Raw genomic sequence first — 18230 nt, forward strand, 5'->3', positions numbered from 1 at the left:
CAAATGCATTTTGCCCAACGTTTTAAAATAGCGATTTTTATGTTAAGTTTCTAAGATTTGTTAATTTTAGTCCTTAATTTTTAGTTAGAGATTAAATTCAAGACTAAAAACACTTTTTTGTAAAATTTTAAAAAACTGAGACAAAAATTGAATAATTTTTTTAAAGACTAAACCTAAAAAATTATAATTTATGGGGCTAAAAATATATTTTATCCTTAAATTTAATACGTCTGTTTTCAAAAAAAAATTCTTCTTTATAATTGGCCTCTTTATAAATTTTTTGCGAGTTTCGCCGCTCAAAATATTAGAGGCAAAATAATTAACAGTATTGACGTTTTTAACAAATCAAGTGACATGGCGATGCTCGATAGAATAAAGCAAATTCAAAGGATAAAATAAGGTCGCGTGCACTTTTTGATGCCAAAATAAAGTGAAGTCGTATATTTTAACTAACTCTATTTCAAGAAGGAGCAACACTTGGCCAATGTATTCCCAGTATTCCCCATGTGCATGCGACACTTGGCCAATGTGCATGCCTCTATGTATGAACCAGATTAGTCGTTCCTCTTTGGTGGATCGAAAACCGATGCAAAAGCAAAAAAACTTTTCACTAGAGTCGCTAAGTGTGTGCGCGTGTGGTGAATGTATCAAGCGATAACTGATTGTTTGTGTGAGAAATTTATAAACAACCCTTGTATTAAAATTAATGACTGAGATTGAATTATCAACTAACCAGTTGCATGAGTCTCACATCACGCAATCTCCATTTTCTTTCCATCCTACAAATATCACTTGAACTTCTCTGATTTTTCATTAAACTGGTTGTTTTGTTTAATTTTCTCATTTTATTTTTTTAATTTTCATAATTTAATCCCAATAAATTTTTTCAAAGTTGATTTGTCTGTTTTTAGAATTGCAAATCAGAGAACAATGATATATTTCAATGAAAAAGATAATATACTTGTTAAAATAACAATGATATATTTTCACTTGAGACACTATCTATATATAGGGGTGTTCAAATCCAAACCGATCCAAAATAAAACCGCAAACCGATCCAAAAAAACAGAAAACCGTAAAAAACCGAATATATTTGGATGCGTTTGGATGTTATTTTGTAAAAACCACTAAGATCGGATCGGATTTCGGATCTCTTTTTCAAAACCGAACCAAACCGAACCGAACAGCAAAAATAAATATTACTACTTATTTATTCTTTTATTAGTATTATAGATTGCATAATAATCGATAATTTTCATACTATAATTTTATTTTTTTAATATATTTTGCATCAAACCTATTATTTTACCATGTTTGTGTAATGTTAATATTAATAAAAAAATTATATTCTTCAAAATAGAGTAAATAAAAAAATATATTTTGCATTTTGGACATCCAAAAACCGATCCAAATTAAACCGCATATATTTGGATCGGTTCGGTTCGGATTTTTTTAGAATACTCATCCAAACCGAACTGAACCGCGTGTGAATTTTATTTTGAATCGGTTGACATTTTGCCTCAAAACCGATCCAAACCGCACCGTGATACGGTGAGATTTAGCCTGGGAAACCAAAGTTGTTTCCCACCATGGGAAACTTCAATATTTAAGGACAGGTGGCTGTACCCACCGGTAGAGACAAAAATAATTAAAAACTAAAATTTGGTTTTATATTATTTTCTTTACCTTTATTGACTAACCCCCCTTTTTGTAACGCCCGTCTTAACTATTTAATTAATTCAATGAAGTTTAGAATATATTTATAAATATATGCTTATATGATTTATAATTTGAGTAATTTATGTGATTTATGATTTGAGTAAGTTATACGATTTATGAAGAAATTATGTGGAGTATATGATGTTGCGAAGTTGTTATGTTGGTGTGACTTATTTTATTATTAAATAAAATAAGATATTAGAAATAAAATAAAATATATTAGAAGTTGGGCTGTGAGGTGGGAAGAGTAAGTTTATAGGTGAGATGAGTAATAAGAGTAAATAAATAATACAGACATAAGTGGGAAACGTTTTTACGTGAAACGCTTTTGGAGAAAAGGGAGAAAAGTCAGAAGAGGAGAACCAGAGGGAGAGGCTATCGATTCTGCAATTACAAGGTAAGGGTGAGACTAATTTTCATTACTATTAAGGGTATGATTCTATAGGATGAATTTGGCATGATTAGGTTAAGTTTTGGTGAGAATTGGGAATTAGGTTTAAGACCGAATTTGATGATTGAATCATGAAAAGATGTTAGGTTGATGCTAAATTAGTGTACAGAACTTAGTTATACCATAAGATGATAATTAGATGTTAAATTGAGGTTAGAATTAGGAGATTAAGTGAAAAGTTGGAATTTTTAGGTTTCTGGCCGTACTGACATTCATCGCTCGCACCTGCGAGCAAGAACACTCGCCTCTGCGAGCTAGAACCCAGAACTCGCAACTGCGAGCAATGCAACTCGCAACTGCGAGTGACCTGTGAGCCCGCAACTGCGAGCAGAATAACTCGCCACTGCGAGTAAATACGTAGGAACCCAGAATGCACACTTTGCTCGCCATTGCGAGTGAAGTTACTCGCCACTGCGAGTTAGGCTGTTAGTTGCCCAAAATTGTCCCGATGCGATCCTTTCGCACGTGTAGTCTTGAGATGACCTTAGAAGTAAGTTAGAGCGCTGTTTAGGATGCTTTCATAAGCTCCAGAAGTCTGTTATGGTGACTGAAACTAGAAGTGTTGCTGCATGAATGCTATAATGATGTTTTATGATATTTATATTGATGTAATTAATTCTTTATGTGAATGTTAACACATTCAAGCGTTGTTAATTGTTGTATGTTGCTGCTGTTTTCTGTTGTTGACTGTTAGTGTCTTGAGGTTGCATGAGTCGGTCTATGTTGTTGGAATTTAAGAAGTCGTCCGTGATTATGAGTCGTATGAGTTGTACACGTCGTTGTCTAAGTTGTTGGAAGTTGAGTTCATTGCATACTCATTAAAGTTGGGGGCTTTAGGCCCGGCAGCCTTTGTGCTCATTAAAGTTGGGGGCTTTAGGCCCGGCAGCCTTTGTGCTCATTAAAGTTGGGGGCTTTAGGCCCGGCAGCCTTTGTGCTCATTAAAGTTGGGGGCTTTAGGCCCGGCAGCCTTTGTGCTCATTAAAGTTGGGGGCTTTAGGCCCGGCAGCCTTTGTGCTCACACGTTGAAGAGCTTATTATGCTCATTTTGTTGTTGAATGGTACCACATGCATTTGCATATCAAGAAGTTTCATGTTGTTTAAGTTGTCAAGTTGATAAAGTTGCATGGTCTAGATGAGTTGTGTTGTCAAGTTGTTGTCAAGTTGATAAAGTTGCATGGTCAAAGATGAGTTGTGTCGTCAAGTTGAGTGTTAAGTTGATTATGATTTGTGATGAAAATTAGTAATGATATTTGATGATTGTATTTGTTATGACATGAAAAATATACTGATTGTTAATTGTTGACATGTTATTAATGTTTAAGTTGTTAAATGCATTTTATTGGATTATATGCTTAATGTATTGATTATGAAATCTCACCCCTTCTGCGTATATGTTGCCTCGACCGTGGGTAATGTGCAGGTAATAAAGATTAGAGGCGTTCATGAGTGGACTCTCAGTTGGTGTCTAGGTGCTCTGATACGTAACGGGATGGGGGCTTGCATTTACTTCTATTCCTTACGTGTCTCTTTCATGAACTAATTTATGAGATTTTTCAATAAGGCCTGCGTGCCAAGACTTTTAAACGTTGAACTAATTTCCGCTGCAATAGTTTAAGATTTTTCATGATGTTGAATTTGAAGGATTATTACTATTATCCATTTTATGATTTAAATGAAGTATGTGACATTCCGTTGTGATCAAAATACTCTGATTTTAAATGAAATTTTTATGTTGGGAAAACGGGGTGTTACAATTGGTATCAGAGCAGGTCGGTCCGTCCGGCCAAGTAGTTGAGTCGCGTAGTGTCATTTTACAGTTTTGTACTGTATTTAAGTTGTCCTGTTTGTTGTTTGTTGTTTAACCCTTAGTATGAACTGGTTGGAGTACAACCATGTTCGTATTAATTGTTTTAGTAAGTCGGTGTACTCTTCTTCAGCCGAAGAAGAAAGTGGAGCAGAGTTTTTGTCTACTAAGCAGCTGAAGCAGTTAGCACGTGATGGAATTTTGATGTTTTCGTTGATGGCGTCACTATCTATTGAGAATTAAGCAGTGAGTGATAAGTTGCAAATTGTGTGAGGATTTCCCGAAGTTTTCCTGAAGAGATTGTTGGTTGATCTTACCGGCACATTAGGAAGTGTCTGCCGCCGGAGAGAGGTCGAATTTTCTATTGATCTTGTTCCGGGAACAAAGCCTGTGTCAATGACACCTTATCGTATGTCAGCTTCTGAGTTGGCTGAGTTGAAGAAACAGTTGGAAGATTTGATGGATAAAAAGTTTATTAGACCAAGTGTTTCACCTTGGGGAGCGCCAGTGTTGATAGTAAGGAAGAAAGATGATAGTATGAGGTTGTGCAATGATTTCCGACAGTTGAACAAAGTAACTATAAAGAATAGGTATCCACTTCCTAGAATTGATGACTTGATGGATCAGTTAGTGGATGCACGTGTATTCAGCAAGATTGACTTGAGGTCGGGTTATCACCAGATTAAGTAAAAGATGAAGATAAGCAGAAGACGGCTTCTAGGACACGATATGGACATTATGAATATAAGGTGATGCCTTTTGGTGTTAGTAATGTGCCTAGTGTGTTTATGAATCACATTTTTCATGCATTTTTGGATAGCTTCGTGGTTGTGTTCATCGATGATATGTTGATTTACTTTAAGACAGAAGAAGAACATGCGGAACGTTTGAAGATCGTCTTGCTAGTGCTGAAAGAGAAGAAGTTGTATGCTAAATTGTCTAAGTGTGAATTCTGGTTGAATGAAGTAAGTTTTCTTGGCCATGTTATTTCTGGTAGTGGTATTGCGGTCGATCAGTCTAAAGTTGAAGCAGTGTCACAATGGGAGACTCCTAAGTCAGTTACAGAGATTAGAAGTTTTTTGGGTTTAGCAGGTTACTACCGAAGATTTATAGAAGGATTTTCTAAGTTGGCACTTCCGTTAACGCAGTTGACGTGTAAAGGTAAAACCTTTGTGTGGGATGTTCATTGTGAGAACAATTTTAATGAATTGAAGAAGCGTTTGACGACGACTCCAGTTTTGATTTTGCCGAGACCTGATGAACCTTTTGTGGTGTATTGTGATGCGTCCAAGTTGGGCTTAGGCGGTGTGCTTATGCAAGATGGTAAAGGGATTGCTTATGCATCAAGACAGTTGATAATTCATGAACGAAACTATCCTACTCATGATCTTGAATTAGCTGCAGTTGTATTTGTGCTTAAGATTTGGAGACATTACTTGTATGGTTCGAGATTTGAGGTGTTTAGTGATCACAAGAGCTTGAAGTATTTGTTTGATCAGAAGGAATTGAATATGAGACAGCGAAGGTGGCTCGAATTGTTGAAATATTATGACTTTAGTTTGAATTATCATCCGGGTAAAGCTAATGTTGTTGCAGATGCCTTAAGTAGGAAGACTTTACATATGTCCGCTATGATGGTTAAAGAGTTTGAATTGCTGGAACAGTTTAGAGATTTGAGCTTAGTTTGTGAAATGTCATCTCGGAGTGTTAAGCTAGGAATGCTGAAAATTGATAATGATTTCCTGAAGAGTATTACGGAGGCGCAGAAGGTTGATGTTAAGTTTGTAGACTGTTGGTTGCTAGTAATCAAACTGAAGATAGTGACTTTAAGGTCGATGATCAAAGTGTGTTGAGTTTCGAGGTAGGATTTGTATTCCAGACAATGATGAGATAAAGAAGATGATTCTTGAAGAGAGTCATAGGAGTAGCTTAAGTATTCATCCGGGAGCTACAAAGATGTATCATGACTTGAAGAAGTTGTTTTGGTGGTCTGGATTGAAACGTGATGTAGCACAATATGTGTACTCTTGTTTGATTTGTCAGAAGTCGAAGGTAGAACATCAGAAACCTGCTGGATTGATGACACCGTTAGATGTACCAGAATGGAAATGGGATAGTATATCCATGGATTTTGTGACAAGTTTGCCGAATACTCCTAAGGGAAATGACGCTATTTGGGTGATTGTTGACAGATTGACGAAGTCGGCACATTTCCTTCCGATTAATATTAGTTTTCCTGTGGCTCAGTTGGCAGAGATTTATATTCGAGACGTAGTGAAATTGCATGGTGTTCCTTCAAGCATCGTGTCAGATAGAGATCCAAGATTTACTTCTAGATTTTGGAAGAGTTTGCAAGAGGCTTTAGGCTCTAAGTTGAGATTGAGTTCGGCTTATCATCCTCAAACAGATGGTCAGTCGGAAAGAACGATTCAGTCACTCGAAGACTTGTTGAGAGTTTGTGTACTTGAGCAAGGTGGGACTTGGGATAGTAATCTCCCGTTAATAGAGTTCACATATAATAACAGCTATCATTCAAGTATTGGGATGGCACCTTTCGAGGCTTTGTATGGTCGGAAGTGTAGGACTCCGTTGTGTTGGTTTGAAACAGGTGAAAGTGTAGTTTTAGGACCAGAAATTGTTCAGCAGACTACTGAGAAAGTGAAAATGATTCAAGAAAAGATGAAAGTGTCGCAGAGTCGACAAAAGAGTTACCATGATAAGCGTAGGAAAGACATTGAGTTTCAAGAAGGGGACCACGTGTTCTTGAGAGTTACTCCGATGACCGGTGTTGGTCGTGCATTGAAGTCTAAGAAGTTGACTTCGAAGTTTATTGGTCCTTATCAGATATCCGAGAGAATTGGCACGGTGGCTTATAGAGTTGGCTTACCACCTCATTTATCGAATTTGCATGATGTGTTCCATGTGTCGCAATTGAGGAAGTATGTTCCAGACCCGTCCCATGTGATTCAGAGTGATGATGTGCAAGTTAGAGACAACCTTACGGTAGAGACCTTACCCTTGAGGATTGATGATCGCAAGATGAAGACGTTGAGAGGCAAGGAGGTTCCTCTAGTGAGAGTTGTTTGGAGTGGAACGACTGGTGAAAGCCTGACATGGGAGCTAGAGAGTAAGATGATGGAGTCTTATCCAGAGTTGTTTTCTTGAGGTAAATTTTCGAGGACGAAAATTCTATAAGTTGGGGAGAGTTGTAACGCCCGTCTTAACTATTTAATTAATTCAATGAAGTTTAGAATATATTTATAAATATATGCTTATATGATTTATAATTTGAGTAATTTATGTGATTTATGATTTGAGTAAGTTATACGATTTATGAAGAAATTATGTGGAGTATATGATGTTGCGAAGTTGTTATGTTGGTGTGACTTATTTTATTATTAAATAAAATAAGATATTAGAAATAAAATAAAATATATTAGAAGTTGGGCTGTGAGGTGGGAAGAGTAAGTTTATAGGTGAGATGAGTAATAAGAGTAAATAAATAATACAGACATAAGTGGGAAACGTTTTTACGTGAAACGCTTTTGGAGAAAAGGGAGAAAAGTCAGAAGAGGAGAACCAGAGGGAGAGGCTATCGATTCTGCAATTACAAGGTAAGGGTGAGACTAATTTTCATTACTATTAAGGGTATGATTCTATAGGATGAATTTGGCATGATTAGGTTAAGTTTTGGTGAGAATTGGGAATTAGGTTTAAGACCGAATTTGATGATTGAATCATGAAAAGATGTTAGGTTGATGCTAAATTAGTGTACAGAACTTAGTTATACCATAAGATGATAATTAGATGTTAAATTGAGGTTAGAATTAGGAGATTAAGTGAAAAGTTGGAATTTTTAGGTTTCTGGCCGTACTGACATTCATCGCTCGCACCTGCGAGCAAGAACACTCGCCTCTGCGAGCTAGAACCCAGAACTCGCAACTGCGAGCAATGCAACTCGCAACTGCGAGTGACCTGTGAGCCCGCAACTGCGAGCAGAATAACTCGCCACTGCGAGTAAATACGTAGGAACCCAGAATGCACACTTTGCTCGCCATTGCGAGTGAAGTTACTCGCCACTGCGAGTTAGGCTGTTAGTTGCCCAAAATTGTCCCGATGCGATCCTTTCGCACGTGTAGTCTTGAGATGACCTTAGAAGTAAGTTAGAGCGCTGTTTAGGATGCTTTCATAAGCTCCAGAAGTCTGTTATGGTGACTGAAACTAGAAGTGTTGCTGCATGAATGCTATAATGATGTTTTATGATATTTATATTGATGTAATTAATTCTTTATGTGAATGTTAACACATTCAAGCGTTGTTAATTGTTGTATGTTGCTGCTGTTTTCTGTTGTTGACTGTTAGTGTCTTGAGGTTGCATGAGTCGGTCTATGTTGTTGGAATTTAAGAAGTCGTCCGTGATTATGAGTCGTATGAGTTGTACACGTCGTTGTCTAAGTTGTTGGAAGTTGAGTTCATTGCATACTCATTAAAGTTGGGGGCTTTAGGCCCGGCAGCCTTTGTGCTCATTAAAGTTGGGGGCTTTAGGCCCGGCAGCCTTTGTGCTCATTAAAGTTGGGGGCTTTAGGCCCGGCAGCCTTTGTGCTCATTAAAGTTGGGGGCTTTAGGCCCGGCAGCCTTTGTGCTCATTAAAGTTGGGGGCTTTAGGCCCGGCAGCCTTTGTGCTCACACGTTGAAGAGCTTATTATGCTCATTTTGTTGTTGAATGGTACCACATGCATTTGCATATCAAGAAGTTTCATGTTGTTTAAGTTGTCAAGTTGATAAAGTTGCATGGTCTAGATGAGTTGTGTTGTCAAGTTGTTGTCAAGTTGATAAAGTTGCATGGTCAAAGATGAGTTGTGTCGTCAAGTTGAGTGTTAAGTTGATTATGATTTGTGATGAAAATTAGTAATGATATTTGATGATTGTATTTGTTATGACATGAAAAATATACTGATTGTTAATTGTTGACATGTTATTAATGTTTAAGTTGTTAAATGCATTTTATTGGATTATATGCTTAATGTATTGATTATGAAATCTCACCCCTTCTGCGTATATGTTGCCTCGACCGTGGGTAATGTGCAGGTAATAAAGATTAGAGGCGTTCATGAGTGGACTCTCAGTTGGTGTCTAGGTGCTCTGATACGTAACGGGATGGGGGCTTGCATTTACTTCTATTCCTTACGTGTCTCTTTCATGAACTAATTTATGAGATTTTTCAATAAGGCCTGCGTGCCAAGACTTTTAAACGTTGAACTAATTTCCGCTGCAATAGTTTAAGATTTTTCATGATGTTGAATTTGAAGGATTATTACTATTATCCATTTTATGATTTAAATGAAGTATGTGACATTCCGTTGTGATCAAAATACTCTGATTTTAAATGAAATTTTTATGTTGGGAAAACGGGGTGTTACACTTTTCACTATAGACAAAGTGTTGTTTCACCTTGTTTCTATCTATTGAAGTTGTTCATAAACATAAAAAACTTTTTCCCCCAACCTGAGCTCTGCTAGGGTTACGTGGTGGCTGCCCCCAGGTCCTCCTGGATCTCTCCCCAGTTTTAGATCTGGTCCTCCCCATCACGTTTTGGCTCTTCCCCTAGTGGACCTACTAGTTTCCCCCAGATCTCTGCTGGTTTTCTTTCATTCTCTCTTGTTCTAATAACTTCTTACAGATCGTGAACACTATCCCACCGAGCCATGGAGAGACAAAAATCGAAGCAACCTATTGATGAAGAAGATGAAACAATTACGGTGGAAGCTGATGAGATGTGCAATGATGATGAAAGCTTCTCTCGCACCCTTGTGGGGAAGCTCTGGACAGAGGGACCTTTCAACATAAGAGCCTTCAAACAAACCATGATTCAAGCATGGAGAGTAAGGAACCCGATAGAAATACAGGATTTAAACAAGAACATGTTCCTGTTCAAGTTTACATCGAAGAGGGAGGCAGAACAGGTATGGAAAAATGGCCCATGGAGTTTTGACAGGAACTTACTCATTCTCAATCGAATCTCTGGGAATGAACAACCATCTGAGTTAGCAATGGACAGAGCCTCCTGCTGGGTTCGTGTCTATGATCTCCCGTTGAAGCTCCGATCTGAGGGCATAGCGAAGAAACTGGGTAACAGTATTGGTATGTTTGAGGAGATGGACTTGAAGGAAATTAACAGGATGGGAAAATTTCTACGACTCAGAGCCTCTATAAACCTCACTAAGCCTTTAAAGAGGGGTTCAAAGCTTCACTTTCAAGGGAAGGACATATGGGTTGACTACAAGTATGAAAGATTGCCAAATTTTTGTTTTGCTTGTGGGAGGATAGGACACCAGATGCGTGATTGTGAAGAGGGTGAAAACCCTGATACTGATGGCTTCAGCGAACTCGAGGAAAAAGACCAAGCTTATGGCCCCTGGCTTAGGGCGTCACCTCTCCCAAAAGTTACATATGAGGCGAGTAAGGAATCAAGTTCTAGTGCCTGCAGCAAAAACCTCTTTCCCTCACACAGCAATAGCAAAGGTCAGAATTCTGGAACTGCAATGAAAAGGGAGGAAGAATGAAGTTGAAGGTGTTGCAGAGTCTTTAGGAGCAGTGTCCATATCTTCTCTCTCAAAAAAAGCTGATGCAGGAAAGAAAGGCAAGGAAGGCAATGGTAAGAAGTGGGTGAGACAGAAATCTACAAAGCCTCAGAACCGTAAAGCTGCAAAAACTGTTGTTAAGGAGTTGGGTAAGCGCTCACTTGTGGAGGTAGTGGTGACTGAAGGGAAGTTTGAGGTTGGTTGGGGAATGGACAAAAGAAACAGAAGGGATGTGACAATGGAGGACCCAATTGAATCATCAGGAACGGTGGTGTTGGATGACCAACACCGCCAAGAACAATGAAAATCCTAAGTTGGAACTGTCGGGGGTTAGGGAGTCCCCAGGCAGTTTGAGCCTTGTTAAGGCTCACCCGTATTGAAAACCCCCAAATAGTCTTCTTAATGGAGACAAGATTAAAAGCTACTGAAGTTGAAAGTGTTAGAATAAAGATGGGTTTCAAAAATTGTTTGTCTGTTGACTGTAGAGGCACAGGGCGTGAAAGAGCAGGGGGCTTATCTCTAATGTGGATGGAGCACATTCATATTGCTGTCAACTCTTACTCTTTAAACCATATCCATGGTATGTGTGATGATGAGGAAACTGGTGTGCCTTGGGGGCTGTCCTGTATTTATGGTTTTCCGGAGGAACAACACAAAAGGAAAACGTGGCTCTTAATTGACTCTTTGGCAAGACAAGTTGCGGGGAAGTGGCTGTGTTGTGGGGATCTTAATGATATACTAGATTCTCATGAGAAAAAAGGGGGTAATGTTAGAAGTCAAACTCAACTAGCTTTGGGAAGACAAGTAGTGGCAGATTGGAACCTATTTGATCTTGGTTTTGAAGGCTACCAATTCACATGGTCAAATGGGCGTGAAGAAGAGGACAATATTCAGTGCCGACTCGACAGGGCTCTTGGGAACGAGGAATTTGTGAACCGGTTTTCTCCTGTCAAAGTGTGCCATCTGCCTAGGTTTGGGTCGGATCATGCAGCCATTCTCATCTGTCTAGAGCACGCTCCTCAACAAAACAATGGAAGAAAGAGAGTATTCCGCTTTGAAGAGAGTTGGACCAAAGAGACTAAGTGTGAAGATCTGGTGAGACAGAATTGGGGGCGCACTCCTACTCATTGCATTCAGAAACTTGACAACATTAAATACTTGGGGAGTGCTTTTGGTGACCACAACCTGGGGGAGATAAAGAAAGACATTATCAGGATAGAGGAGAGATTAAAGGATCAAGCTCTGTGGTCTGAATCTGTTGAAGACCAGAGGAGGTACAAAGCACTGCAAAAGGATTACGAGGAACTACTCAAGAAACAAGAAACTATGTGGAGACAAAGGAGTAGGGCCGTGTGGTTGAAAGATGGAGACCGTAACACAAAATTCTTCCACAACAAAGCAAACCAAAGGGCTAAGGTGAACAACATTAAGAAGATTAAGCATGAGAATGGAGTCTGGTGGAAGGGAGAAGAACAAGTTGAAAGAGTGCTCATTAATTACTTTGATGAACTTTTCTCCTCTTCAAACCCATCAAACATCGAAGAAACATGTGAGGTGGTAAAAGGAAAGCTCTCTGATGCCCACAGACACTGGTGCGAAAGGGACTTTACCCGGGAGGAGATTACCGAAGCCATTAACCAGATGCATCCCTTGAAGGCTCCTGGCCCTGATGGGCTACCTGCTCTTTTCTTCCAAAAGTACTGGCATATTGTGGGGAGGGAGGTCCAGGATTTAGCTCTCAGCATTCTGAATAACGGTGAACAGCCCCATGACATAAACAAGACTTTCTTGGTTCTGATTCCGAAGGGTAAAAATCCGTCAACTCCAAAAGACTTCAGACCAATAAGTCTCTGTAATGTGGTGATGAAGATTGTGACGAAAGCTATTGCAAATAGGCTGAAACACACTTTAGGAGATGTCATTGATATAGAGCAAAGTGCATTTGTTCAAGGAAGGTTGATAACTGATAATGCTCTTATAGCTATGGAGTGTTTTCACTGGTTGAAGAAGAAGCGGAAGGGGAAAAAGGGTGTTATGGCTCTCAAGCTCGATATGTCAAAGGCTTATGATCGGGTAGAATGGCAATTCGTGTACCAAGCTCTCATCTCTATGGGGTACCATGTGAAGATTGTGGATCTTATTTGGAGATGCATTTCATCTGTTTCTTACCAGATATTGATTAATGGTCAGCCTAGCAAATCTTTTACGCCTGAAAGGGGTTTGTGACAAGGCGACCCACTCTCACCTTATTTATTTATTGTGTGTGCTGATGTGCTTTCAGGTTTAATTCACAAAGCAGCTTCCACAAAGGAGATTCATGGGATTAAGGTGGCGAGATCAGCCCCCCAGCTGTCCCATTTGTTCTTTGCAGATGACAACCTCCTTTTCTCTAGAGCAAATTCCCATGAAGCATCCAAAATTCTGAACATCCTTGCAACTTATCAACAAGCATCGGGACAGGTTGTTAACCTTGACAAGTCTGAAGCCTCCTTTAGCCGAAACGTGCATTCAGAAGATAAAAATATGATCTGCAATATGATGGGAGCAAAGGCAGTAGAGGCTCAGTCGAGATACCTTGGTTTTCCTATTCCTTTTGGAAGATCAAAGAAGGTAATCTTTTCCGCTGTCATGGACCGAGTTTGGAAGAAGGTTAAGGGATGGAAGGAGAGGTTCTTATCTAGAGCTAGCAAGGAAACTCTCATTAAGGCAGTAGCACAAGCAATCCCAAATTACATCCTCAGTTGTTATCGGCTGCCTGTCGGATGCTGTAAGGATATTGACTCTATGCTTGCAAAATTCTGGTGGGGATCAAACGTGGAGCAGAGAAAGATTCATTGGATGAGTTGGGAGCGGCTCTCCAAAGCCAAGGTGGATGGTGGCATGGGATTCAGAGGCATGGGTGAGTTCAATAAAGCTCTGTTAGGGAAACATTGCTGGAGACTAGTTTCTGGTGAAACATCCTTGCTGGAAAAAATCTTTAAGAGCAGATACTATCCAAACGGCGATTTTATGACAGCAAAGGAAGGATATCAACCGAGTTTTGCATGGAGAAGTATTCTGAGTGCCCGTGAGTTGGTTGATAAAGGGGGCCTTTGGAAGATTGGAAACGGCAGGAAAGTGAGGATTTGGAGGGACAAGTGGATTCCGGACCAACACCGTCTTGAATTTGACAACCCACACACTCCACTAAATGCAAATGCCCTTGTGTCAGATTTAATTGATGAGGATACAAAGCAATGGAACATGGATCTAATATTCTCTTGTTTTGAAAGGGATGTAGCTCAACAGATTGTAAGTATTCCCCTGTCCTTGAGACTCCCTTCAGATTCTCTGGTTTGGAAGTGTGAGAAAGATGAAATGTACTCGGTCCGTTCGGCATACCATATCCTTTGTGATGAAAAGTCCAGAATGCTACCAGGGCCTTCTTATCCACAAAGAAATCAGCTTTGGAAAGAGATTTGGCGTGCACCTATCCCCAACAAAATCAAAAACTTCATGTGGCGCCTTGCAAAAGACATCCTGCCAACCAGAACAAATCTCCAAAAGAAAGGTATCACTCTTGATCTTCAATGCCCACTGTGCCACAGAGAAGCTGAATCTGTGAAGCATTTGTTCCTTAACTGTGATCTCTTTCAACTGTCTTTGTTTGCATCCCATCTTGGTTCCCATATTCCGGGGCAGATTGAGTTACATGACTGGCTGTTGAAATGGTTCACATGCAAAGACCCTTTAGGTGTTCAGTTTTTCTGCACTCTTTTGTGAAAATTCTGGACTGCAAGAAATTCATCAGTTTTCAAAGGGCTTCCTCTGAATCCTTCTCGGCTGGCTGCTGAGGCCATGAGCTATGTCCATGAATACAATGAGGCCAATCCTAGAAGATGTGCTACAAGAGCAGAGGTTAACCCCTCCAATCCAACAAATTCAACTTTGTTCTCTATCTTTGTGGACGCTGGTTGCGGTAATGGGGGAACAACGGGATGGGGCCTGATTGTAAAAAATCAGGTGGGTGAAACTGTGCTGAGCATGTGTAAAAGAGATAACATATCTGTGGATCCTCTTACGGCTGAAGCGTTGGGGGTGAGATGGGCCATTCAAGTCGCTAGCGCACAAGGCATTACCTCTGCTACCTTTTTCTCTGATGCAAGCAACGTTGTCAATGCTGTCAATGGAAGATCAACGTTTGCAGCCATTAACTTCATAGTCCAGGATTGTAGGGACCTTATGTCTACTATGTTAGATGTTTCTGTTATGTTTGTTAGTAGGAATCACAACTGTGATGCCCATAATTTGGCTTCTTTGGCTAAGATTGTGGGTGATAGAACTTGGCATGGGGTAGCTCTTAATAACCTTTTGTCCTCTGTTAATTTGGCTGTTAATGTCGTGCCTTGTAATCATGATGGTTGTGTTCCAGCTTTTGTTTAATGAAAGTTGTTTTCACTTCAAAAAAAAAAAAGTTGTATATAAGTGGTTTAATATTGTGTACTACAACAATAGTTACACATTAAGTTGTATAAACCCCCCCTAATTTTCCAAAAATACTAAGTGGTTTAATATTGTGTACTACAACAATAGTTACACAGTCCAATTTGTATATAATTTTATATAAACAAATTAATTTACGACACCCATATTTAATGTCAACAACATTTTTTTTAAAGAACAAAATTAATTTTATGTCACATAGAATAGTACACGTGATTTAATTTTATGCCACACATTATATATATTTTTAATCAAATTTAGAAAATTTATCACTACCTTTCATTCTCTAATTCAATTTAATGTGGCAGCATTCTAATACCATATGGGGTCTATATTTAGTCGCGAAATTTTGAGTTATAAACAATATGTTCAAACCAAATTGCTAATGCCCATTAATTTTTTTTTTTAAAAAAAGAAAAAACAAGACAACAAACAAATGCTATAATATATTAATATTATTTAATTAATTAGTGGGGCCGGATTTTTTCTTACACAATGTCCAACAACAAGTTGCAACAATTTACAAGTCTTTCATCTCAACCATCCAAATAAAATAATATTAAATCAATGGCTGTTGTGCAACTTTCCCATCATGGGAAAAAACTCCACTTTCCCATACTAAATCCCACCGATATACACATATAAATATAAACTTGTGACCTTGGTGGCATTTAGGGTGGGTAGGGGAAAGATTTTCCCACCATGAGAAAGTTGATTCTAACCATTAGATGTAATTAAGAACACAGTCTTACCTTGGTCTCTCAGTATCATATCTTGCTCATTTTCTCTCTCACTTCCTCCTCTCTGTACCCTCAAGAACAGTACCACTATGACTACCGCTAATCCGTTGTTCCTCAAGAAACCCAAGTCATATTGATTCACCACCACTAGTATGAATTTATTTCTTCTTCCATTTCATTTATTTTCACGAAACGAAAATCACGGATTATAACAGTCATACCTAGATTCACAAAACAATTCTTCCAAATCTGAAAAATCAACACTGTTTTTTTCTTACTGGCTTCAAGGTTCCTCAACAATAGTTTATGGTTTTAAATGCAATTCAAGTCAACTTGTAATGGCTTCAAGGTTCCTCAACAACAATCGAGATATCCATTTTCATAATTCATCATACAAATTTTAATTGGGTTTTTTTATTTTATTTTACCATGCTTCATTGGATCTTTCAGGTTTTCTTCTTTCCGAGTTCTACTTTTTTGTCGTATTGAAAAAATGAAAGAAAATTAGTTTATGGGTTCTAATATTGATAAATGAAAAATCTTGAAAATTTGGGATTTTTGTAAGAAACCCAATTGAAAATTCTTAAGATGAATGATTCATTGAAAGAAAACTAGAAAATTAGTAATTCCAGCCTACTAGTACTAGTGAAGATGAACACAATATACCTAAATGATTCTAAAGATTAAAAATTGAACCCAATTATTACGTTAATTGATGTAAATATCTTCTTGTTGGTTCTTCATTGAAATTGGTTTGTTTGAAGGAGGTTGATGCTAGTGGTGGAGTGGGTGAGACTGAGAGACACGAAGGTGAGAGAATGGTTGGGGAAGAAAATAATGTAATATGGTTAGACCATGATAAAAACAATGCACCTCTTTAATCTAATGACTAAAATCAACTTTCCTGTAGTGGGAAAATCTTTCCCTTACCCACCCTAAATGCCACCTGTGACCTTTTTTACCTCAAAGATTTCACCTCATTAGCGACTACAAGGGAAAGCGTCATGATATTTTTTCTAAAAATGGTACAAAAATCATTGGTGTCATTCCACCATATAAAACCCATTGCATCCAACTTTGTGTAATTATTGAATCAATTTAATTACCCTTCCAGATTCTTAAAAGAAACATATGAAGAAAATGAAGCACACGATTTTTTCAACAACAATTTTTCTTCAGATGGTCACATTCATCGTACAGATCCCATCGGTTCAATCTACTCTATCACACACTAGCTTGTTAGAGCAAATATGTCGCCAATCACATCATTACCACCTTTGCACAATGACTTTACGATCATCAATTAACCATAGATCTAAAGAAGATATTGCTGGATTTGCTCGTCTTACCCTTGAGATTGTCAAGGCTAATGCCTCTTTAACATTGGAGCATGCACAAAAGGGTTATATACAAACAAATGGACTAGAACAAAAAAGGGCCATGAAGGATTGTATTGCTTTATACAACATGATAGTGAATGTACATCTGCGAGAGGCTTTAAATGCTTTGGAAAAATGTGATTATAAGATTGTTAAACAAAGGGTTTATGCTGCTAGCATACAAGCTCATACATGTGAAAATAAATTCAAAAATTCGTCTACGAAGCCCTTAAAGGATACAAACCGATACGTACAAACCTATGTATTATTGCTACATCCATTGTTAACAAATTGATTTTACAAAACCACCTACCCTCTGCTTATTAAAATTACTAATTCAAAGGTTTTGTATTATATGCATATTTAGATTGTATAATCATAAGCCATAGACCTCCAAATGAATGTGTTTTTATGTTTTTTTTCTCCCCCCTACAATGGTGATCAAGCCTTTTAGACAATGATGTATATATTTTGTGTTTGTTGTAACAATGATGTACATAGTATTATTAAATGATTTTTTTTTTGGAGCTATTGTTCAAATTGTTGCATAAATTGAAAAATTGCAAACATCTTGTCAAGTTATTTTCTATTTGACACAATTCCCTTTTTGATCCCTTAAGCATCGTGATTTGATGATTACGATTTTCACTTTAAATGTTTGGCAATGTATTACTCTTACATCAATCTCATTTTCCCGTCTTCAAAGTTAATAAGAACCTCTCAGTGAGAAGGGTGTGATGGTGCACATTACTCTTATGTCCAACTTTTTTTTTTTTTTTTGAGCAAACTCTTATGTCCAACTTGATGCATCTTATTTGTTCATTTTTAGATGAATGAAGGATAAAAGTGAATTTTAAATATAACCAGGTTCTTGTGTTTATAAGGAGGAAGAAATGATAATTGGGAAGAATAAGGGGTTTATGCAATTAAAATAAGAGAAATGATATTTTGACAACCATTTTTTGACAACTTTTGGACAACTTTCTCTCTCATACTCACATGATATTGTTTCCTCTCTCTTCCTTTTTCTCCAGGGGCGTAGCCCTTCATATGGGAGGGGTAGCCTTGGCTACC

The 18230-nt window shown here is 38.2% G+C and overlaps 2 protein-coding genes and 1 pseudogene across 2 annotated transcripts; all 3 read left to right on the forward strand.

The window, feature by feature from the left end:
* Positions 1-9679: 9679 nt before the first annotated feature.
* Positions 9680-10859, forward strand: LOC146902724 (uncharacterized). The gene is made up of 2 exons (XM_085737161.1): positions 9680-10496; positions 10606-10859. The coding sequence occupies exons 1-2, from the start codon at positions 9680-9682 to the stop codon at positions 10857-10859; spliced, it is 1071 nt and encodes a 356-aa protein (XP_085593287.1).
* A 98-nt stretch (positions 10860-10957) lies between these two features.
* On the forward strand, positions 10958-14317 carry LOC146902725 (uncharacterized). Its single transcript, XM_085737162.1, has 2 exons — positions 10958-12773; positions 12837-14317. Exons 1-2 carry the CDS (start codon positions 10958-10960, stop codon positions 14315-14317), a joined length of 3297 nt encoding a protein of 1098 aa, XP_085593288.1.
* Positions 14318-16879: 2562 nt separating this feature from the next.
* LOC146902726 (cell wall / vacuolar inhibitor of fructosidase 1-like) lies at positions 16880-17708 on the forward strand (annotated as a pseudogene).
* The last annotated feature ends 522 nt before the right edge of the window (positions 17709-18230 follow it).

The sequence above is a fragment of the Medicago sativa genome, chromosome 8 (assembly GCF_051527215.1).
Source record: "Medicago sativa cultivar Bolivia chromosome 8, Bolivia_mono, whole genome shotgun sequence".
Taxonomy (NCBI): domain Eukaryota; kingdom Viridiplantae; phylum Streptophyta; class Magnoliopsida; order Fabales; family Fabaceae; genus Medicago; species Medicago sativa.